The following is a 24,258-nucleotide window of genomic DNA, read 5'->3' as shown; positions in this document are numbered from 1 at the left end:
AATATTTAGTCTCAACTGCTCTCTCCTAGATATTTGTTGCATGTAAGGTCATCTCAGCAGGTTTATCTAGCTTCTCATTTGAGGGTCCGATTTCTGCTTTTTCAGTCTTTTTTGAGAGAGGGCAGTAAAACAGAGACTAAAAATAATATGGATATTAGAGTTTTTGCTGTTGGAACCTGTTCCAATGTACTGTATTGTGTAACCCTTGAGTCAGCATTCGGGACCAGGTTCAGTATCTAGAGGATATTCTTATATTACATTCTGGGACTCCAGTTTGGATGTCTGTGAGTAGCAGCCTTCCCACAATACACACCCGCTCATAAGCCATGTGCAAGCAGTGCTGTTTATTCAGCTAACAACAGTGGATCACCAAGAGATCAACAATACGGGCAGGAGCACTCATGGCAAGAGAGAACTTCAGCAGGTGGCACTGGGGTCCATTGACAGCAGGGTAGCTCTAATCATCTTCTCCTAGGTGGATTTCAGCAATAGTATTTTCAGCCTGTAGTGATCCAGCCAGTAACTCCTAGAATCCTCTAATTGATGCAATCTGCAGGGGACCAGTTCATCAGTCATCTTCATAGGATAAACAAGCTGGGTATGGGGGGGCAGGCTGCCAACCCTTATGCACAGTGCTGGTCTTTAAGACAGCATAGCTTCTTCCAGGAAAGAAATGGTGTGTAGGGCTTGGATCTGTTCAAATCTCCAGCTGTTAAACTCAATATCTGTTTTTCCTTTGGCTACATTCCATATGCCAGCTTCCCTACAGCCCGTGTTTGTGTTTTTAGAAGACCTTGTTCACCACAAGTGATCTTTAAAGTAGAGAGAGAAGTACTGGCAACTTGAGATGCCCAAGTCTAGCTAGTATGGACTTCCCTAGCCTTTTTCTTTTTTCTATTGCCATCGCCCATTTTTAATGATGTGTCAAAGGAATTTCACTAGGATGCAGGGAGATTTTATTTGATTGAAATGTTAGTTTTATTCGTGTTAACTCAGTAACAAATATTGATCAGTTTCCAGCTGATGCTACAATCTCTATGCTGTGAAAGCACACAGGCTACTGTACTGAAGCCAAGCAGATCTGGCTCTTTTCGGTCCCCAAATGGGGGACCAGCTGAGCACAGCAGCCTGAGTTCCATCGTGTAAGAAAGGCTGGGTATAAATGTAATAAATGGTGGTATGGATCCTAACTAGACAACTGCAGATAGAAGGGCTCCTTCCATTCATGGATGGGATTCAGATGCAATGGAGGCTCACATTAGGGAGAGGTCATTTCTGCCGATCCTTCCACTGTCTTCCAGTGCTGTTCTAGATGGGGCCATACCTTCCAGAGCAGATTGTCAGGAGTAAAAGGGCCTTCAGAGGGAAGGGCAAATAGGTGAAAATTCCTTCTCCCTCTCTTTTGCTGGTGGAAATATCCCAAGAGCAGAACCGTATTCAGGGGAAGGTTGTGCAGAGTTTGGGAAAGCAACCAGCCTTTACTTTAGGGCATACTGGCAGAGCAGGACTTTGTCCTCTCCCCACCATGTGCCCCTGCACCCTTCTCAGATCTGCCCCAGAGGGTCTGGAGAATCTCTGGGAAAGCGTACAAGGGGAGGGGAGATCATTTTGTTGGGCTTGAAGAAATGCTTGCACTGGTGGAACAATCCCCTTAGTGTTACATTGAACACAACCCAATGTAATTCCATTAAACTTTGGCCTTTAGTTTTTACAGGAAAGCAGATATAATATTTGTCCCATTCCCCCAGCCTGCCTCCCCCCCCCCCCAATACACACACACAGAGAGAGAGAGAGAGAGAGAGAGAGAGAGAGAGAGAGAGAAACATTCCCACATCATGCTGTTCATGTGATGTTGAACTCATGTAGAGCTTAATGTATATATTTCGGCTTGAATGGTACCCAGTTGTACAAACGCCAATTAATTCAGCAGTTGGATTTGCTGCCCTTTAAAAAGTTACGTATACGTGGGCTTGTTTGTGCCCTTTTCCTTTTCTGAATGGGAGCCACTTCAAACAAAGCTGCTCTTCAAATAGTTCTGTAGTGAGGAAGTAGCATGTGTGCCAAGCAAGGTCCCATTCAGCTGTCAGTATCTCTCTTGCAATAGAAAAGCTTTTATGATGGGCATGTGTGTGTGTTTTCCCTTCTCCTTTCCTTTTGGTGCAAGACAGAAACGATATACTCCATGAGTAAATTAATATATGAAATATACTCTAGAAGTAAATGTGTGAAATACAATGCACGTGTAAATTAATATGTGGAATACAGTTAATATTGCTCATAATTCACCCTAATGGTTGATTACTCTTTGCAGACTGATTTTTATACATGTTTACTCAAGAGAGTCCGTGTGTTTCAGTGGTTAGAAAGTTTGACTTGGACCTTGCATATCAGGGTTCAAATCTCCACTCAGCCATGAAGCTCACTGGGTGACTTTGGACCTCTCACCTTAACCTACCTTTCAGGGTTGTTGTGAGGCTAAAATGGGGTGAAGGGAGAACCACATAAGCCATCTCGAGCTACTTAAATGAAAGGTGAGATATAAATGTAATGATAAAGTGTGGGGGGGGGGGAGGTCACACTGATTTCAGTGGGGCTCTCAGCCAAGTTTTGCATCCTCTTGTTTGCTTGCAGCTAAATGGTGTTATATGTGCATGAGATATGAATCAATAGGCCTGCTTTGGTAGTTCCTGTGAATACCACAGAGAATGTTCCTGGATATAATTGTGCTTAATCACACACTTGACCACACAGCGCTGTGAGAGCTCAGCAGTGTTTGCTGTTGGAAACATTCAAGTGAAGAGGGAGAATTGATTTTCCTGCAGCTTTTGAATGCTGTGGCCCTGCCATATACATTTTTCAGTAGGCTAATGCAGAAACACAGAAAGGAGCGTAGTTGAGCTGCCTCGGACCACTGGTATGTCTGGCTCAGTATTGGCTGGAACTGACTAGAAGTAGCCTTTCAAAGGTTAAGACATGGGCAACTCCTAATCCTTCCTACAGATGCTGCAGATTGAACCTGGAGACTTTTGCATGCAAGTCATGTACTCTGCCACTCAGCTACAGCCCCTTTCTGCATCACTGCAATGTGGGACAACAGAAGGGACAGGTGTCTCAGTATATCAAGGCAAATGTTACAAAGTGAGTTCAGTTGCATTGGAGGTGTAGCTCTGGCCGGCAGCCATGATTATGGAGGGCCAATCACTTGCGGCAGTGCATGGACGTATTTGGGTTGCAAATGAAGCAGCCCCTAACTATCCTTACTGGGCACATTCTAACGTCTATATAAGAACTGCCAGATCCTCTTATAGATGTAGCAAACAGTCTCCTTCAGTGCTTCATGCACCTGATCAAAGTGGAAGTGCAGAAGGGGGTCTAGTAGCATTTCAGATCCCCCTAAAGCAAGAACCTTTGAAAGTGTATAAACAGACTTGCCTTATTTGAATGGAACCCTGCCCACCTCCTACGACATCCCGGTAGCTCAATGATAACTGAGTTCTGAAAGTAGATTAGCATGGTGGGCTTTCTTGGCCTTGTCCCAAACACGACCAGACAGTGAGGATGAACGACTGGATTTTCAGTTCTTTATTGGCAAAGCATTCAGTTCATCAGCTCCTAACGTACAAGAATACAACAACACTGCCCCGCTAACTAGCTGCCTAGGCACCTGCAACTATGCTGGTAGCTTCTGTTTTGATGGTAGATGTTTATACACCCACCATGCCTTTTAATCCAGGCAAGCAAGGGCCATTTCAGCCAGGCAACAGCCCGCAAAGAGGGTATGGAGCAGGTCTGATGTGGCCTGAAGGGGGCCAGATAGAGCGAGCTACATTTGGCTCTTGAGAATGAGGTTCTCTATCCCTTGTGTAGACCATATTGAGCTTAGGTGGCCCAGTGCTCTGATTCATCAGGCAGCTTCCTATGTTCTTATGCTGCCCAATACTCAGTACTTCCAGATGAGTGGCATGTGCATTACAATATTAATAACTTCCATGTGGTCCACAATGCTGTCAGGAGCATGCTTCTTCCTGAGAGCCAATGATCTTTTACTCGTAGCCTCTAAATGGGAAGATACAGTCAGCCATCCATCTTGGCAGCCAAAGTCCAGTGCTGGAGGAAGGGAAGAAAACACCGCCTGCCTTGGCATGCTTGCCAGAGCTCCAACAGCTGCCCTAACACTGCGCTATTCTTTCCATCTAGCAGAAGTTCCATCTTAACTGCCAGGACTTAGAAAGTAGCTCAATACAGGGACCTTTTTGACAGCAACCAAAAAAAGCAAAAGAGCCCGATGTAGCAGATGGGCAGGAATACAATATCTAGCATCAGCAGCAGGTTGTGAAGACATTGGCTGTTAATTTGCAACACCATGTTGTATCTGCATTATTTATTTTGAGCCTCTGACAGTGGAAGGCTAAAAATGTTCTGCACATATGAAATCGGTTTCAGGTTGATTGGTTGCGGAGTGGCATAGAGGCCAATGGGTATATCGAGCAACAAGATAAAACACCCGGGTGGGGGGGCACTTCTGACAAGTAGTTAGTCATATGGGAGCATGAAATAAACTCTGCATGGAAGTGTCATTAGAGAAGCTGATTTGCTTCATTTTTGCCATGCTGAAATCATCCCAGAGAAAAAGATGTATTCTGACTTTCTACTCCATGCCCACGCTTATATATATTACCTAAATAGTACAGACATGTGCTGATTTTGATATTCCTTTTACGTCCTGGAAATTTGAGCTAGGTGTCTCTTTAATAGAGCATTGTATCCATCCTCACAAAGCTATAGGAAGGAACTGGTCAGCAGTGTGGGGGAATTCCTGGTGATTCCATGTACCTTCCCTCATCGGCTCTGGAGCAGATTTAGGAGTATGTGGGAGGAAGGGGAATAAACAGAAATTTCCTCCCTCCCCTGTTCTGTTGGCAGATTCCTTCTGTCAGGGGACAGAAAACATGGGATACCACCCATAATTCCCAAGATTCTTGGGATGTTGCAATAGTTAAGCTGTTATAAATTCTATATATAAGTTTGCAGTATGTTGAGTCACTTGCCGGAAGATAGGATGACATAATTAGGGTAAGACCAGCTGCCTTCAGTTTTTGCCTGTGTTTTTCAACTGGTACACATATATTTTCAGATGGACACCATCTGTGTCCATCACTGTGGTGGGAACTTTAATGATCCGTGTAATAATGAAGCAGTAAACTTACTTCTGCTGGAAACAGACCTAAAAAGGCTGATGAAATAATAATTGTCTTAACTAGGCTGTGTAGTTGCATAACAGCAGAAGCGGAGAGGCTTAGACTTTACCCTAGCTGGTGGAAAAAAACCAAAACAAAATCCCACTGTCTTCAGTTATAATAGAATGTCCAGAATACAGGTGTGTAGATAAGTGACAAGCAAGCTGTTTGTTCTAAAGAAAAATGTTCAAGTGAGGCATAAGCCTCTCTGAGCAGGTATTCTTTATGTATTTCTTCTATATGTACACACAGAATAAGAAGACAGGAAGCTGTCTTATGCTGAGTTGGAACATTTGTCCATCTAGCTCTGACTGGCAACTATTCTCTCTTTTTTTAATCGTTTTTATTGATTTTCCAATAAAAAACATCCAATAAAATATCCAATCATAATACTTCAATTAAAATAAAGTCTCTAGGACTTTAGTCAAATTTGTTTTTCCTGCCTTGTCAGGAGATGTTAGGGATAGAACCTGCGATCCTCTGCATGCTAAGCAGATATTCTACTTCTGGACTTAGGCTCTTCTCCCAATCAGCTTAGGCAACCCTTTGCTGAAGTCTTGCTGAAAACTATCCTGGGGGTGGTGGTCCTCCTTCATACACCTGCTTTTTGTGTGTTTCCCAATTGCAAGTGGGGCTAATTGCAGCAAGTGGGTAAAATGCCATTAGGGGTGGGTGTAGCTTGCCTTCAGGAGATCCTAGGCTCAAACCCTAACATCTTTTATTTCAGAAGTTCAGGTATCAGGGAATATGGTAGACCCTGGACAGGCACTGCACGTCGGTTTAAACAACACTGGGCTAGTTTGACTTGGTATAAGATATAGGTAGGTAGCCGTGTTGGTCTGCCATAGTCAAAACAAAATAAAAAAAATTCCTTCCAGTAGCACCTTAGAGACCGACTAAGTTTGTTATTGGTGTGAGCTTTCGAAAGCTCATACCAATAACAAACTTAGTTGGTCTCTAAGGTGCTACTGGGAGGATTTTTTTTATTTGGTATAAGATGTCTTCCTATGGAATCAAAAGTGGTTCTTTCCACTTTCTCAGAAAGCCCCACTTATTTTGTGTGTGTTCTTTCATCTACTGCCATAAGTTTTCTAGTATAGAAAAAGTGCTGCCCCACACTTAAAAAGGACAGCACTGGTCATGATTTTAAAAGCCTAACAACCTGTGAATCTAGAGGATTGCTGAGCTGTTAAGCTAGTTTTACAAATGTCGCCACATTTATTAGTGCCTCATTATGAATTGTCTGCTTGCCTTCCAAATGAGTAAAATCCTCTATGTGTTTACAGTTTTGCTTTGTTTTTGTTTTTTAGTAGAGGGCAATCAATGACTCCTGGTTAAGAAGGCTTCTGATATCTGTTGCCTCCAGGCATTGCCCATGGTAGGAGTAACAGAGTGTTGCTCCTCAGGACTTTCTTGAAGAATTGGATCCTGGCTTATCTGATGGTGGTGAGAAAGGAGTTGTCCTCTTGTTGGTGGGATGGAATGAGAAACGGGGAGGTACACAGCTTAGCTGTCACTAATGTCCTCATCATGCATTAATGGACCAGGTTCATTGATTTCATTTGGCAATGATGGGAATTCCTTCATGTTGATGCCGTGGGGAAATGTTGCTGATACTGGGCTAGATGGACCATTTGGTGTGACAGCTCTTTTATAAGCTCAGACAGCATCCAGTCTAGCAGAACGAATATGACCTACATTCCATCGCAAGGCCAGAAGCAGCAAGCCAAGTAGGATGGTTGTGCTAATTTCAACAACAAAATGGGTGGCCCAGATAGGTTCCATGTTCATAGGCGCCGACTCCATGGGGCCTGAGGGGGCCCGAGCCCCCTCAAAAAATCGTTTGGGGGGGCTCTGCCCCCCCCCAATAATTTAAGAAAATTATTAGTTATATTATGCTTTGTAAAATCACAAAATTATGTTGGTATTTTTTATTTTCCTTGTTTGACGATAGTTACCTTTTAAAATACATTCAGTAATGAGTTAAAACAAAGCCACTCCCGATCTAGAGAGGGGGTGGGGTTGCGGGCTCTCGACCCCATCAACAATCTCGTGGGGCTGGCGTCAGCCCCGCGAGAAGGTCGGGGCAGCCCGGGGCTCGCCCCTTTCGTTCCCCCAGCAGCAGCGGTTTGGAGGTCTTGGGCCCCCCCAATATTTTTTATAAGTCGGTATGGGGCCCCGCCCCCCCCAATATTTTTTATAAGTCGGCGCCCCTGTCCATGTTTGAATATGTTTATTTAGCAAACAGAACTTCATCTATGCCCTTGCCCTCCATGCCCATGAAACTGTATCTCCCTTAAATGACCTCTCAGAAGCTTCAATAAAAAGGAATCTTTCTGACAGCTGTGCAATCATAATGGGTTTCATTGACTTTCCAGTGAATGAAGTTTGGGATGACAGTTCGGTTGCACATCTGGTTTAATCCTGTTATCTTTTCCCATTCCTAAATAACAAAGATTGCAGCAATGCAAATGAAAAGAGTAGAAAGTGCTGCGTTTATGGCTTCATTTGTGCACAACAGATAGTGCACAACAGAACTACCTGGGATAGCTCAGTTGGTAGAGCATGAGACTGTTAATCTCAAGGTCATGGGTTTGAGCCCCATGTTGGATGAAAGATTCTTGCATTGTAGTGGTTTGGAATAGATTACCTTTGTGGCCCCTTCCAACTCTATAATTCTAAGGCTCTCTTCCTCTGTTCTTCTTTCCAAGGTACTCTATTATAATTCTGATCATCAGTCTGTACACTCCCTTAGTTTATATTTCATGCCATTGAGTCTTTTATGTATGTTTTGGTTTGTTTCTGGCTATTTGGGTTTCCCCCCACTTTGTCCAGGGCCCTTTTCTAATTAATATATTCTAATTATTCTTCTTGTTAAGATCTTCCCTTTGTGTATGTGTGGTGCTGTTTTCGGTTCAGCTCTGTGAGCAGATTCAAATCAAAATGGAGCAAATCATCAGACTTGGGAGTTCTGATTATATAATTTCCTGCTTAAAATGATATTGAAAAATAATACATGAAAAATGATTGACCACTCTGTTTTTTTTTTCTTTTTTAAATTTTAAACCAATGAGAAATAAACACAATTCAATTCATTCTAAAACTTGGTTGTTCATATGCCATTTTAGGACCAAGCAAATTAAATGAAAACTACAGTGGGCATTCCTTGACTGTCAGCTGTTTCATTCCTTAAAGAGGAATCTTCTATATAAGGTTCATAAGCCCTTTGTTAGAGCTATGACAGTTACCATAAAGCTCTTAGGCGTATTATTCAGCTGATAGATCACGCATTCCTGCTGAATCATTTTGCATTTCATATTGAAGAGGCGGCAGAGATTCCCATCCCCCACCCCCAGAAAAATGCCGTAGGTTCTGAAACATTATTAGAGGATAATATCATTACAGTGAACATCCTCTGTTAATTTCCTGAGTACTTCCTCCATGTGAATTTATTTTGTCTCATATAAAACAGTATCGCACACGCACGCACACAACCTTGCTTAAAGGTATATTCACACTCCTTGCTTAAAACCCTATTTTGTCACTAATCATTAATTTTTTTGCCACTCCTGATGGGTCATCTGCAGAAGGCTTCAGTTTTGTAATCCTTTGAAAGCCTCCAACAGAGAGCTGAGAGCTGGGAAGGAAAAGAGCTTGGAAATGATGGGTTCAGGGACAGTTTGATGACACAGAAAGGCAGGGGTAAGGAGCTGTGTTTGGGCTACCATTTCCATGATTCCTGACCACCCACCATGCTAGTTGGGGATCATTGGTTTAACCACACTTTAGCTGTCACAGGTTCCCCATCCTAGCAAAAGTGTGGGATGGAGGAGAAACAAGCTCTTTTCTTGCATTTACCAGGTCTCTTGACATACATTAATTGAGGAGCCAATCCTATGCACATTTACCAGGGAGCAAAACCGCTGGACATAGTAAGACTTGAGTCAGAGGACTGGGCTGTAAAATGCATAACCGTAGCTTGTCTGCTTTGCTCTAACTACAGTAGTACCTCGGGTTAAGTACTTAATTCGTTCTGGAGGTCCATTCTTAACCTGAAACTGTTCTTAAGCTGAAGCACCACTTTAGCTAATGGGGCCTCCTGCTGCTGCCACGCCGCCAGAGCATGATTTCTGTTCTCACCCTGAAGCAAAGTTCTTTTTTTTAAAAAAAAATAATTTTTATTAATTTTCACAAACAAAAACACACAAAAAAAAAACATACACAAACAACACATGACTTCCCCATACCTCCCCTTCACTGCACCCTTGTTTCCAATTTTTTAGCAATCCTTCATTCCATTTTTATATTTAACTTCCCTCAGGTTTTCTTAACTTAAACATTTACAGCTGTAATTCTCTGTTTCTTATCCCTTGACATTTTATCAGTCTGAAATTTTACAACAATTCTTAAGATATATTTTGAATTTTTCCCAGTCCTCTTCCACTGTCTCTCTCCTCTGATCACGGATTCTGCCGGTCATCTCTGCCAGTCCCATAAATTCAGTCACCTTCGTCTGCCATTCTTCCAGAGTAGGTAATTCTTGCATCTTCCAATACTTTGCCAAAAGGATTCTTGCTGCTGTAGTTGCATACATAAAAAATGTCCTATCTTTCTTTGGTACCAATTGGCCGACCATGCCCAAGAGAAAAGCCTCCGGTTTCTTTGCAAATGTCCACTTAAGGATTTTCTTAATTTCATTATAGATCATTTCCCAGTAGGCCTTAATCTTTGGGCAGGTCCACCAAAGGTGGTAGAAGGTTCCTTCACATTCGTTACATTTCCAGCATTTATTATTGGGCAAATGGTATATCTTTGCAAGCTTGACTGGGGTCATGTACCACCTATAGATCATTTTCATTATGTTTTCTTTCAAGGCACTACATGCCGTAAATTTAAGGCCTGTGGTCCATAACTGTTCCCAGTCAGCGAACATAATATCATGACCTAAGTCTTGTGCCCATTTGATCATAGCTGATTTAACCGTTTCATCCTGTGTATTCCATTTCAGCAACAAGTTATACATTTTAGACAGATTCTTAGTATTGGTCTCTAACAATTCTGTTTCCAATTTTGACCTCTCCTTCTGAAATCCTAGTTTCCTGTCCTGCTTAAAAGTCTCATTTATCTGATAATAATGTAACCAGTCTCGAACCTTGGATTTTAGTTTCTCAAAGCTCTGTAATTTAACCTTTTCACCATCATATTCTATAATTTCACAATATTTTGGCCAATTAGAGTCCATGTTAAGTTTTTTCACCGCTCTAGCTTCCATTGGTGACAACCATCTGGGTGTTTTACTTTCCAACAAATCCTTATATCGATTCCAAACATTATACAAAGCTTTCCTGACAATATGATTTTTAAAGCCTTTATAAACCTTTGCCTTGTCATACCATAAATATGCATGCCAGCCAAAATTATTATCATACCCTTCCAGGTCTAGAATGTCTGTATCCTCAAGAAGTAGCCATTGCTTCAACCAGCAGAAAGCTGCTGCTTCATAGTAAAGTCTTAAGTCCGGCAGAGCAAAACCCCCCCTATCTTTTGCATCAGTCAAAATCTTAAATTTTATTCTGGGCTTTTTGCCCTGCCAGACAAATTTGGATATATCTTTCTGCCACTTCTTGAAACAGTCCATCCTATCCAGAATTTGTAATGTCTGAAATAAAAACAACAATCTCAGCAATACATTCATCTTGATAACAGCAATTCGGCCTAACAAGGAGAGTCTCAACCTAGACCATATGTCAAGATCTTTCTTAACATCCAACCAACATTTCTCATAATTATCTTTAAATAAATTCACATTCTTAGATGTTAAATTCACCCCCAGATATTTCACTTTTTTTGTTATTTCCAAACCAGTTTCCCTTTGGAAACTATCTTTTTCCCCCATCGTTAAGTTTTTTTCCAGCACCTTTGTCTTCTGTTTATTTAATTTAAAACCTGCCACTTGACCAAATATTTCAATTATTTCTAAAACTCTTTTTGTACTGGCTTCTGGCCTTTGCAGAGTCAAAACCAGGTCATCTGCAAATGCTCTTAACTTATAATGTTTAGCTCCGAGCTGTATTCCTTCAACCAGCTGGTCCCTTCTAATCATATTCAATAACACCTCCAGGACCGATATAAACAATAGAGGGGATAATGGGCATCCCTGTCGTGTCCCTTTTTCTCCTGAAGCAAAGTTCTTAACCCGAGGTACTATTTTTGGGTTAGCAGAGTCTGTAACCTGAAGCGTATGTAACCTGAAGCGTATGTAACCCAAGGTACCACTGTATTTCCATGCAACGTTGTCTGATTTAATCACTTAAGGATAGATATAGTCATGTGCTGGATTGAAATTAATACCTCTATGTTTGAAAACCTCTACATAAAATGCAAATAATGTAGGGAAGAGCTCTACAGCCTCCTGTATCTTCATCCTTGATTTTATTCGAAGCTGCCTTATATTCTGTTGATCCAACTAGTCTCATATTGTCTACTCTTGACAAGAGTGCTCCAGAGCCTTGGGGCAGATCAAGGTCTTTCCCAGTCCTGTTTTTTAATTGTTTGTTTATATCCCTTAAGGCAGGGGTCAGCAAACTTTTTCAGCAGGGGGCTGGTCCACTGTCCCTCAGACCTTTTGGGGGAGCGGATTATATTTTGAAAAGAAAAAAAAGAATGAATTCCTATGCCCCACAAATAACCCAGAGATGCATTTTAAATAAAAGCACACATTCTACTCATGTAAAAACACGCTGATTACCAGACCGTCCGCAAGCTGGATTTAGAAGGCGATTGGGCAGGATCCGGCCCCCGAGCCTTAGTTTGCTTACCCATGCCTTAAGGTAAAAGAGGTGTGTATATCCATGCAAATTAACTGAAAGATCCCAGGTCCTGTTCCATGCCCATTTTTCACTTATGGCCTTGCCATCTAGGCAGTGTGTCTCACTGATTCCCCCTCTATCTCCGACTCTGGATTGCTGATTTGGGACAGAGAAATAAATCCACAAAACAAACCTCTAAATCTGGTCCAGAATACAGTATTGCATGTCATTTTAACATACTTATGCAGAACAAGACAACATGTATTTAAATACACTGCAAAATTTTGATGCAGTATCTTTGTGTGCATAACGATAATATATAGTATGTGGCTTACCCAAATCTGACTTTTTTCATGTGACCACTTAAACTGATAACTCATGCTTGCTTTGTCACTGAAACATGTATATTGTTTGATAGGTACATTCATTGAGCTCTATCTGGGGCAGTTGACTTGGGACATGAAGGCAACCAAACCTCCATATGCATGTAGTAATTGAAATTACTTGTATCAGAAGCGTAGTTCTGAAAATCAGCTTGTTTGGAAAGTGTGTGTTAGTATGACCTGGGTCATATTAAAGAACTAAATTGTCTTTCCACATTCTCACTAGCGTCTACTTCATATTTCTACAGGGATGCTCTCTGGAAATATTTGGAAAGCTGTTTCCTTAATGGTTCTGTTTCAAGCTTACACTGTTCAATTTCAGCTCTTTATTGCTGCTTTGAAAGCTCCTGGTGTAAGAATACTTGCCATAAAGAAGCACCGATATCTGAAAATGCATCTGTTTCCTTTTGCAGATGTCATGATATCTCAGCTGGGACCAGTAAGAATGGACAAATGTTTAGTGTGTTGCACTAAAGCAAGAATTGATATACAGCATCCTTTTTTATCGGTACAGCAGGTCCCACCAGGTTCTATTTCAATAAAAGGAGAAGTGGTGATCCAAGTCAGATGATAGCAACTGCTATTTTTAAAAGAGATTGAGTAAGAAGTCAAATGATGTACCTGCTGGATCATAGTCTTGATTACTGAACCAACTTGCTGACTTTCAAGTCCTTGGGGTGTGTCATTTATTTTCCTCAAATTTCAAGCCAACTCCAGCAAATGAACATGTTTGTTCTTTCTTTTAAATAAGTAAATACGTTCTGCAATTTAAATGTTCAGTACAAATTAGCTGGCATGTCATGGCTCTCGCCCAAATCTGCAATTTGAAGGTCTTTAAAGTTTCAGTGACCCATGTTTGGCCGAAGTTCTGTTTGGGGTGGGACATGGAATGGAGGAATTGGTCTTATAGCTGGTAGAGGCTCACCTGAATCTGGGGCAGAAGTATTTCACAAATTTATTATGTGATCCTTTTAATGACAGGAACTGAAGCTGGGATCTTATACATATGAACCATGTGCTCTGTGTTCCCTCCCCAGCTTGGGTCATGAAATACATGGTATTGCACAAATTAAAGGAGTTGTGGCACTTCTAATGCTTAAACATGTTTTAGCGTACAGTATTTCCAACACAACCACAATCTTCCAAGTGCAAAGTGTTCATAATAAAATGTCTGCATGTTCTGGCTATTTTCTTAGAGATCACTTTTGCCAATGGCAGGCAAGCTTTATTTCTAGTTGTCCAAACTCTTAAGCATGTTGTTTGGAGTTTGAGACAGCCTAAGTTAGGTAAGCATAAAGGTAGAAGCAACAGCACAATTATCTATATGTTTACTCAGAGATAAGTCCCACTGAGCTCTGTGGGTCTTTCTTCCAGGAATATGGACATAGGGTTGCAGTTGAAGAAATCTCATGAATTTATAAAAGACTTGTATCTTTTTTATTATATTTAAATTACATTAGTCTCCTCACACGATAATTATGTGTGAGGCTTTTAGGAAACCCTAGGCAATTCACTTATTGTAAATGGTTTGTTTTTCTATGGGGAAAAATGTTTTAAAATCTAGGACTTCCAGCTAATGCAGTTACATGAAAAATTAAATGTGTTTTTATGGGATCTTCATAGATCTTAAAGGCTTTCTGTTTCCTTAGAGAAAATGAAAAATTCTAGTGAGAGGACTTGTTTCCTCATTTTCTTTCCAGGTACTGGGCTGTATTTATCTATACAGAGTGTCCTCTGCGCTTTCTTTGGCACTTCTTGGAAGTGTAGACTATGATCTGGAAGAAGCAGAAACAACATGGCATAGGGCACCCCAAACAAAGCATACACCTTGGTTTCTAGATCTGTCAAGTTAAAGCCTGAGCTGAGATTTGAACTAAGAGCTTCCCAGATCCTGCTGTTAGCTGCTGTATTACACGGGTTCTTTGCCTGGGTAGAACTAAATGAAGTAGTCACTTTAACTATGGAATTTCCTAAGAGGGGGCAGTGTGCCCACCAGTACCTCCATGATGTCCATGCAAATGTCTCCATAAGTATCCCCACATCTGTCAAGCAGAAGAGAGTGTTTCTTCTTCCTGTTCATTTCCTGCTTGACATCCAAGACATCTATTTTTAGGATCCACCCTATTCTTCTAATGATGAAGTCTTTTAACTGGTTTTATTTATGTATTTTTACATTGTTGTCACCCACCCTGGGACCTTATGATGATGCAGATTTATGGCAGGTACATCTAAATCATCATCCTAAAACACAGACAGCAGTGCATCCATTAACGCAGGCATCCCCTACCTTCAGACCTCCAGATGTTTTGGACTACAATTCCCATCATCCCTGACCACTGGTCCTGTTAGCTAGGGATCATGGGAGTTGTAGGCCAAAACATCTGGAGGGCCGCAGGTTGGGGATGCCTGCATTAACGAAACAGTATAATCATTAGTATAATAAAAAGGGTAAAGTTCAGAAAATAGTCTTACTAATTCTGCCATCCTCCATATACAAGTGACTCTTTGGCTTAATTGACTAAATATGCCATAATGCCATCATTATCAGTTGTCCAGCAAACTTACTGCAGTCAGCAGAGCAAGATGCAGTTTTCTCTGGTGCATGAGAACAGGCTTTGTAATAAGCTTTTTGCATTAACAGATTGCTGTAAGTCAGCAGCCTGGTAGGGAATAATTAGTGGACGACATTGGAGTGATGTGAAATTAGCACCAAGAGCCCAGTTATCATTTGTTTTTGAGGAGTGGCTTGCTGCAGCTGGTCTTTTGCCCAATTACTCAGAGGCTTTGCACATGAGTCTCGAAAATCATCCCTGGATAAAGGGATCAGACAAATATCAAATGGTAAATATGTTTACATGGAAGGAAGGATCAAAGTATGAAATTTTGATACAGGAAAGTGTCTGATCATTGAATCCAGAGCAATTGTTCCTACAGTGTCAGCCCAACTTTGTTTGACTTGCATTTTGTTTATTTGCAAAAGCTTTTCTCCTTCACTGCTAATTTATTTATTTTTTAAGTAGGATAAACAGAACATTAAGTTCTCACTTACCATTGTGTCTACCTTCTAGTGAGATGGCAGTCTGCTATGGAACCTTTGAAAAATCTTTCCTCCCCCTTGTCCCTCTCTCTGCCACCTTGCACCTGTTATGTCCTTTCACAGTCAAATTATCTGCAGTATTTTTATTATTATTAATATTATTATTAATATAATGTTTGTTAGTCACTTTATCTTGCCCAGGGCAACCCAAAGTGGCTTACAGCCAAACAAATAGACAACAAACCCCATTTAGATACATTAAAACCAAGAGGAAAGAGAAATAGAAACGGGGAGCCACCACAGGAAAGGGCCTGCTACACATATACTGCAGATACAGTACAGTGGTACCTCGGGTTACAGACGCTTCAGGTTACAGACTCCGCTAACCCAGAAATAGTACCTTGGGTTAAGAACTTTGTTTCAGGATGAGAACAGAAATCGTGTGGTGGCAGCGCAGTGGCAGCGGAAGGCCCCATTAGGTAAAGTGGTACCTCAGGTTAAAAACAGTTTCAGGTTAAGAATGGACCTCCAGAATGACTTAAGTTCTTAACCCGAGGTATCACTGTATTGGGAAGAAGCTTTGAACAGCTTCAGGGTACCACTCAAACTCCTCTCCTCTCCAGCTGCCAATCAAAGCCTCAATGAATAATTCGAGTGGGACAGAGGGCAGTTTCCCCTGTCCCTTCCAGGAAGCTTTTGTGCACTGGCTCCAAACAACATAGTTTTTCCCAGTGCTGTTTTGGCCTTGCCTGCTTGACCTATGAATCTGATAGCTGTCTAAGCCAGTGGTGTGGAAACACAGGCCCTGGGCCCCAAATGTAGACCTACTTGACCCTCAGGACACTCTCCTCAGGCTGCACTCTTTACAGGCCTGTCTTCCCCCCTCCACAAGCCTTTTTATTTTTTGCCTTGCATCATATTTCAAACTGGTGTTTTAGGGAGGCTTCCTATTGCTGTAAGTGAATCGCAGCCACACCAGTTCATCTGCCCTTTCTCTTTCTCTTTAATAATGGCTATCCATGTAGGATGCCCCATTGGGTGAGTTTGATGTTCAGTGGTTCAATGGAGACAACACTTGGATCAATGTGCTTTCCCCGCTTTTTCTGTGCTCCCTTAGCTTCCTAGGAGGCTGTAGGCAGGGATGGGGAACAGTGGTTTTCCAGTAGTTGCTGGACTCCAACTCCATTGTCTCTTGCTGGGAAAGCTGGCTGGGGGTACTGGGAGTTGCTATCCAACAATATATGGAAGGCTGCAGGTTCCCCACCCCTGCTGAAAGAAGCATTCGGGTGATGGAGGGAAAGGGTTATTGGGGAGATCAGCAAGGGTCTCCCTCCTCCCTGTCACCTAGCTTTTAAAACTTTGCAGAGGACAGCATACCACTCCTTTCCCATAAGAGGGGTTTGTAGTTTTCCCAAGGGCCACCATGCCTTTCATCATGGTTATTTATCCTCATCCCAAATGACACTATCCATGCCCAAGGCAGTCTGGGAAGGGGAAACAAAATGGTGGCTGGAGACACCAAAGAAGAACAACTTTGCCAGCTTGGTTATGGTCATTGCCACTTCTATAGGCAGCAGCAAAGAAGTAAAAAAGAAAGAAAGAAAGGCCCGCTACCACCTTACTACCTCTTTCTGTCATTAGCCCAAAGGTGATGAATTTAGGCACACATTAGTATGATAGGACCAAATAATCAGGGTATCATTTTACCTCAGCCCTAGAATGAGGTCTGTTAGCTATATGTGTTGCGGAGATGTGAGGGAAGCTAGAAATAAGTTTATTGAGAAATGTTTTCTCTGCTGGTGTGTGTGTGTGTGTGTGTGTGTAGCTTTGTTTTAATGAATTTTTGAGCCTTATGTTAGATCTTGTTTACAGCATTAACGTTAGTGTGTCATTGTTTGGGCTGATGGCCCTGCCGCATGCCATTCTCAGAAGTTCTGTCGGTGTGAAGCCCTGTGTGGATAAACTGCTCAGAGACATTCGATATGTCTATATTTAGCCCGTATAAAATGTTGTACCTAATCCCCTTCCGCCAGCTTCTCAAATAACTGTTCACTTGGCTCCAGGAAGGCTCATGTAACTATTTGTCTCTTGTCTGATCGAAAGGAAGACTGGGGACCGGCAGCGGCGGCGGGGGGGGGGGGGGAGAGAGACACACAAGTAAAGAGGCTAAAAATAGGCAAATGCCTGTTGTTAGCATGCTTATTTTAGGTGTATGATTCCGTTTGAAAGCAGGAAAGACATGGAGGGTGAGGGGGCTAGGATAGCGATAGACGTGAATCATTATTTCATATACCATGAATTTGGAATTGATATAAAGCAGTCTTCCTCAACCTAGAGCCCTCCCACAAACTCCAACCAAGGTTGAGAACCTCAGGCTAGTCAGATAAACCAGACACTCTGGGTAGACAATATTGTGCCTTCCAGATGTTTTGCAACTGCAGAAGCAGCTGGTGCAGCACCAGTCTAATGTGCTTTGGCTGACCCATTAGCAAATGATGGACAGCCATGGCATTTTTCACCAGCTAAAGTTTCTAAGCCATTTTTGATGATGTTAATTAATAGATTAACATCATTTTTAGATCAGCTTATTTTAACCTGGTGCCCTTCAGCTCCCCTTGAGCTTTGGCCATGCTAGCTGGCACTGACAGGATCTGGTGTTCAACAAAACCTGAAGGGACACAGGTTAGCTGTCCCTTCCCCAAAGCCTTCCATGATACAAGGTGTGAAATCGTCTTACCAGTTGTACAAATCATCTAAAGATTCCATATTTGTCTCCTTGCTTCATGCCCTCCTATTATCCCTAACGTAGCTTTTGATTTTCTTTGGTTTTTCTTAGGTACTGCTATGTGGATACTGGTTAGCAATGACTGATGTGGAATCTACATATGCAGATTTCATTGCTTCTGGGAGAACCGGGAGAAGAAATGCCCTTCACGATATCCTTGTGTCCTCTGCAAGTGGAAATTCTAGTGAACTATCCTTGAAGTTATCAGAACTTGATATAAACAAAACTGGTAAGTACGAATCTGAAAGGTTAAGAGAAAAATCATTAATAAGTCTGCAAGGGACATCATTTATGGAAACAACATGCTGGGCTTTAATGGCTTTTCACATTTATTGTTATTAATTTATTTACTTTTAAAAAAAAATAAATGTCTTACCTGCTCTTCTCCATAAGGTTCCAAAGCAGGCTACAAAAATTTAAAATTCAGTATTAAAAATTAGTCTTTAGGTGGTTTGTATATGAGGGCATTTTATGTACTTCTGTCTAGTGCAAGGCCATAGCTGAATAGTAGACTAGTTCATGAAATATGTTGCTGTATAAAAAGGACAACATCTCCTCTGCTTTTTTGAGTTAGTGCAGGCTACCACAACCCACCTACAATATGCTAACTTCCCCCTTCAAAAACAGATGGGTTGTCATTTAGCCTTTTAGGTGGCTGGTTAGTTTTGGCCAAGCTGGTGGGCCTATATTAGAGAAATGTATAAAAATGTGCTTTGAGGAGTCCAATTGATAACCCTGGGTTACCAGCTAAGACTAAACCCACACCATCCATTTAAAACACTATTATACCACTTCAAACAGTATACCCATGTACAGCTTGCTAAGAGTTGTGGGGAGACCCCTATTCCTTTCACAGATCCTACAGTTCCCAAACAACTCTCAGCACTCATTACAAACTACATTTCCCAGGATTCTTTGGGGAATCCATGTCTATTAAAGTTGTATACTCGTACTTTAAATGTATGGTTCAGTTGTGGCCTAATGCATCCCATCAGTGCAAGGATTTCTGTTTGTGATTTCCTTCCTCTCCTCTCTCCTCTCATGCTCTCTCCAGATCTGCTCTGGAGGATTGGGAGAACCCCCAGAACATATTTCGGGGACACACAGGGGGAGGGGTGGAGTTGCATTGCACAAGCAGATTCCCTTGCACTGATGGAAGGAGTTAGTCGGATACCACTCAGTCTTTCCAGCTTCTACGAAGGAAGTTCTCTTCCCCCACCCCAATATCTCCACAATGGACATGAGCTCTGTGATACAGAGAAAGTTTCATGGTGCTAATAAGAACCACTTAAGTCAATCTGCTCGGCACAGGATTGGGGAAACTGTTGCTGTGCAGAATGTCATTGAGTCTTCTCATTGCTGACCACTGGCCATGTTGGCTTGAGCTGATGGGAGACGGTCTCCAACAACACCTTAGCAACTCAGAACCATCTACCATGAAGCTAACATACCCCAAGAAATCCTACCCGCAGAGCAATGATTTGGGTTTCTGGAAATTTTTGCATTGGAAATTTGCATCAGAATTTCCTTTTAGTTTTCAATTTCCTGATACCCTAGAGAGCGATCCAATTTGGCATGTTTATTTTGCTTGTATTTAGCAAACACAGCTAAAAACTGTGAAACTGCCAAGCTTGCCTAATACTGTATTTGCAGTTGGCATCCACTGATTGCTGCTAATGAACTTATGAAACAGATTTTCCTTTTTACATTTTCCATCCACGTTACTGCAGCAGAGTAGCCTTGTAATTACGGTGGGGACAATACTTGTTGGGTCCTGGGTTTATTTGGCCACTTGCTCCATGGGGACTCTCTAGGTAGGAAGGCATGTACAGAGAGCAAAGGGCAAACACCTTCCCTTTCATGCCATTCTCGCATGCCTCTGCAAGGTTTCTGTACTCTTAGGTACCATAAAAAGGAATGCAGAGGTGTGAGACAACCCTCTCCGCTCTCAAGGGACAGAGCTGCAGCAGGGAATAGAAGGACATTTTATTTCTATCTATTTCCCATGTGTGGGGGTGCGAATATTGGCTGTGTAACTCTGTCTGAAAAAACTTGTTTCTATTGAACTGACACAAGTTATGACAGCTCTACCTAAGCATGGAATTTCTTGGTGTAATAAAGGTTGTATGGGAGGTGGCTGAAACCACCTCCCAGTTCCTGGAAACAGCTTGCTAGTGAATATTTGCAGAGTTGTTGGAATGTGAGCGCAAAAGAGAATTCGTCCCTCCTATGGCATTCCATTTGCCATTACATAAATGCCATGTTCTTAATTTTTCTGAATGGTACTGGAAAAAGCTAAGGGTTTTCCCATCACTCCTTTGATGCCAGTGTGGTGTAGTGGTTAAGAGTGGTAGACTTGTAATCTGGTGAACCGGGTTCGCGTCTCCGCTCCTCCACATGCAGCTGCTGGGTGACCTTGGGCTAGTCACACTTCTCTGAAGTCTCTTAGCCCCACTCACCTCACAGAGTGTTTGTTGTGGGGGAGGAAGGGAAAGGAGAATGTTAGCCGCTTTGAGACTCCTTCGGGTAGTGATAAAGCGGGATACCAAATCCAAACTCTTCTTCTTCTTCTTTTAAATAATAATAAGTCTATCAGCTAAATACAATAAGCTGGATGGCATACACAGTTGGACCTTCACAGTTATAACATGACATAATGCTTATGTCTCAAGCAATGTACATCCAAGTGTGAAGTACATCACGCATTTCTATATACCCACAGAACTTCCATTCTTCTTTATGTACTCTAAATTAGCTAATTACCAGGCACATTTTTTAACTCATTAACTATTAAAGAAGCCAGACCAAACACCTATCCATGTCTTTCAGTGTCATGGAATTTGCAGGCTTAAACTAGATTAGTCTGGAGCATGGGTAGGCAAACTAAGGCCCGGGGGCCGGATCCGGCCCAGTTGCCTTCTAAATCTGGCCTGCGGATGGTCCGGGAATCAGCGTGTTTTTACCTGAGTAGAATGTGTCCTTTTATTTAAAATGCATCTCTGGGTTATTTGTGGGGCATAGGAATTTGTTCATCCCCCCCCCCAAAAAAAATAGTTCGGCCCCCCACAAGGTCTGAGGGACAATGGACTGGCCCCCTGCTGAAAAAGTTTGCTGACCCCTCCCACCCCTGGAGGGTAGGACCCATACTAACGACTTCAAATTACAAGAAAGGAGATTCCAGCTAAAAATCAGGAAGAACTTTGACAGCAAGAGCTGTTCAGCAGTGGAACGGACTCCCTCAGGAGGTTGCGGATTCCCCTTCCTCAGAGGTTTTTAAGCAGAGGTTGGATGGCCATCTGTCATGGATGCTTTAGCTGAGATTCCTGCATTGCAGGGGGTTGGACTAGATGACCCTTGGAGGATCCCATCCAACTCTATGATTATGTGGTCTGGATGCTATTTCACCACTGCTTAACTTTTTTTTTCTTGCAGAAGGGGAAGGAGATGCACAGAGAAATCCCACTGAGCAAACTGGGGAAGCCCAGGGGGAAACAGCAAAGCAAGAAAGTTGACATCCTACTTTGACCGACAGCCGCAACTGTGGGATGTTTTCAAATCACAAAAGCCTATTGGGAAAAAGGTATTTTGTGAGCAAGCTGATTGAACAAAAAATGAAAATGGATGCACCTCGTTACTGGGAGCTGAACGGTCTAATGCTAAAAGGGGCAAAGCAGGCTGTAGCAGCAGACAGAACTTTCTCTACCTCTGTTAGCAATGGTTGAGACTTGGTTGCTCATCTCGAGACTCTCTCAACATGGATCTCACCACAAATGACCACTTGATGAAATGCTCGTAGGAAGTAGAGCAAACTACATCGTGTAGCAAACGGCCCTCAACTCACCAGAGGCTTGAATTGCATTGTATGACAATGGCTCCAGTGATCTTCAGAGGTTGTCTGACCTTCAGAGGGTGTTCACCTATTAAAATCACCTGTCAAGGAAGCACCGTTGGTTTGTTTTTTTAAGAACTCTGCTTCTGTGTTTTCAGCTCTATTACTTACAATGTTTTATACTGTACAGTTTAGATGCGCCACACTGCCCCTTCTCAAAATGCTTATGAAGGCAACTTCTGTGACTGTGATTTTTTTCTACCACTTGTTTTAAAAGGGCTAGGGTTTTATTTTCGCATAGTGTGGTGGGTGTGCACATGATAAGATTATCAAATCAGCTGCTAATCTGATGAAACTGCATTCTTTCATTTATAAGAACGTACAGTGTAATTAACGTATAGTCTGGTGTGTCTTCTTGTTTTCTCAGTACAGTTCGGTCACTTTGCTTGTAGGTGGTTGGAAATCCAAGATTCAGACAGAATCTTTTATTTAATCTCATCCCTTAGGGAACTGGCTTTTTCCACTAAAAAGCAAAAAAAAACAAAAAAAAAACATTATGTTAGTGCTGAGGTTTTAAGAGCAAACTTATCAGTACAACTTTTTTTTTAAAGGAGAAATAATATGTTGGGAGCTGATGAAACAGAAGCCCCAGAAAGTTGCTGAATACTTGTGTCCTGAAATGAAGCATAAATTTATTGTCGTGTTTAGAACTGGGGCCTCAGCAGCTGAGATTGGAGTTAAACATGAATATTCCTGTGGCAATCAAGTGGGGCACCAATCACAAGTCCCCCTTCCCATCCCACTTTGTTTTCTTTATTTTTATTTTTATTTGATGTCCTGTTTTCTTCTTGTTTCAGACGTTATGCACTTTTTTAAATGTTTATAAACTTTACTAAAGGACTAGTGTAATTTTGCTTTCTAGTAAATTTGAACGTTGGTTAATGAAACAACCTTTACTGTTGTGGCCACGGCTGTTTCTACAATATATACATATTGTGGTTAGTTGTCACTTAGAGGTTTTTTTGTGTGTGAGATGTGTAAACTCTCTAATCAGTATTGAGTTCAGTAATTAGTGTTGAATAAATAACAAACCCAGCAGTATGTTTATGGCTCGTTAGCACAGTTTGCTCCTGCTACACCTCTAGTTTATTTAGAAGGTCCTTTCCTGGATGCTTAACTAGCTATCAGACTCCTATTTTAATTGAAGAACAGTCCACTTATGGTTGAGGTTTGACTTTAAACATGCACAACCTAATTAGAAATGTGGTTTCCATTCTGGTGACCTGCTTCTCTTATGTTTCATTTCATCTTTACCGTCACATATGCATACATTTTTAAATAAGAACACTAATTATATTAGACAGAGATCAATAAAAGTGACAAGTCTGATACACGAGTTTGGTTTCTAGGAAAGCTTCCATGATGCATATGTGACATGCATGGGTAAGGTAGGTGGAAGAGAGATCTTAGTCCGCTGGCCAATTTTTTTGAAAAACATTTCAGTGCCTGCTGGTTGCTGAGATTTTTTGCCAGGAATGCTTGACTGGGCACTTACTATATTTTTTTAAGGAAATGTGCATTGTTGGGATCACTCAAGACAGATTAATTTATGCCAACTATTAAAGAGAACTTGAGTCTGTAGAGTATGTGTGTATATTAAATTTATAAGCAAATCAGAGATTCTAAGGTGTGGGAGCTGTGGACAATAGTGGCATGGAAGATACGGAAGGAAGAAACAACACATTCAGGCTGAGAGGTTCCTGCCCAGTAGACCTCATGTTTCTCAAAAGGCGACAGGGGAAAACAAGCTGTGGGCAACTTAAGAAAATCCAAGAGGTAGGATTGGTTTGACAGGAAGGGAAACAACTCAGGTTGGTATACAATTTTGAGTATCTTTGAGCAACAGATTAAAGGAGTATGGAGTCCCAATAACATGAGTTACACATGGGTGAGAGGGTAAAGCCTCTCCGACGACTCTGGCTATACAGACCTGGGATGCAAGTATAGGTCTCGGGCATCACACACCATTCTGAGTTCCTTCCTCTCTGTCATCTGTTAAGTCTCTCTCTTTCTAGTTCTCTCTGCAGTCTTCAAAACTCTGCAATCAGAAGACACACACACACAGAGAGAGAGAGCAGAAGCATTTCCACAGAAAGCATTTCCACACAGAAGCATTTC

General features: G+C 41.8%; 1 protein-coding gene across 2 annotated transcripts in view; it reads left to right on the top strand.

Moving 5' to 3' along the window:
* The window catches only part of PKIA (cAMP-dependent protein kinase inhibitor alpha), a 41,269-nt gene extending 17,551 nt beyond the window's left edge, over nt 1–23,718 (top strand). For both annotated transcript variants that reach the window (XM_081874907.1, XM_081874908.1), the window contains exons 3-4: nt 18,303–18,480; nt 21,684–23,718. In XM_081874907.1, coding sequence (XP_081731033.1) covers nt 18,330–18,480; nt 21,684–21,763 — 231 coding nt within the window. In that variant the 5' untranslated portion in view covers nt 18,303–18,329 and the 3' untranslated portion in view covers nt 21,764–23,718. The remainder of the gene's footprint in view (nt 1–18,302; nt 18,481–21,683) is intronic.
* The last annotated feature ends 540 nt before the right edge of the window (nt 23,719–24,258 follow it).

The sequence above is a fragment of the Podarcis erhardii genome (assembly GCF_964252035.2).
Source record: "Podarcis erhardii genome assembly, chromosome: 8".
Taxonomy (NCBI): domain Eukaryota; kingdom Metazoa; phylum Chordata; class Lepidosauria; order Squamata; family Lacertidae; genus Podarcis; species Podarcis erhardii.
Note: the sequence above shows the minus strand (reverse complement) of the source record. Positions and strands in the feature narration are given on the sequence as shown.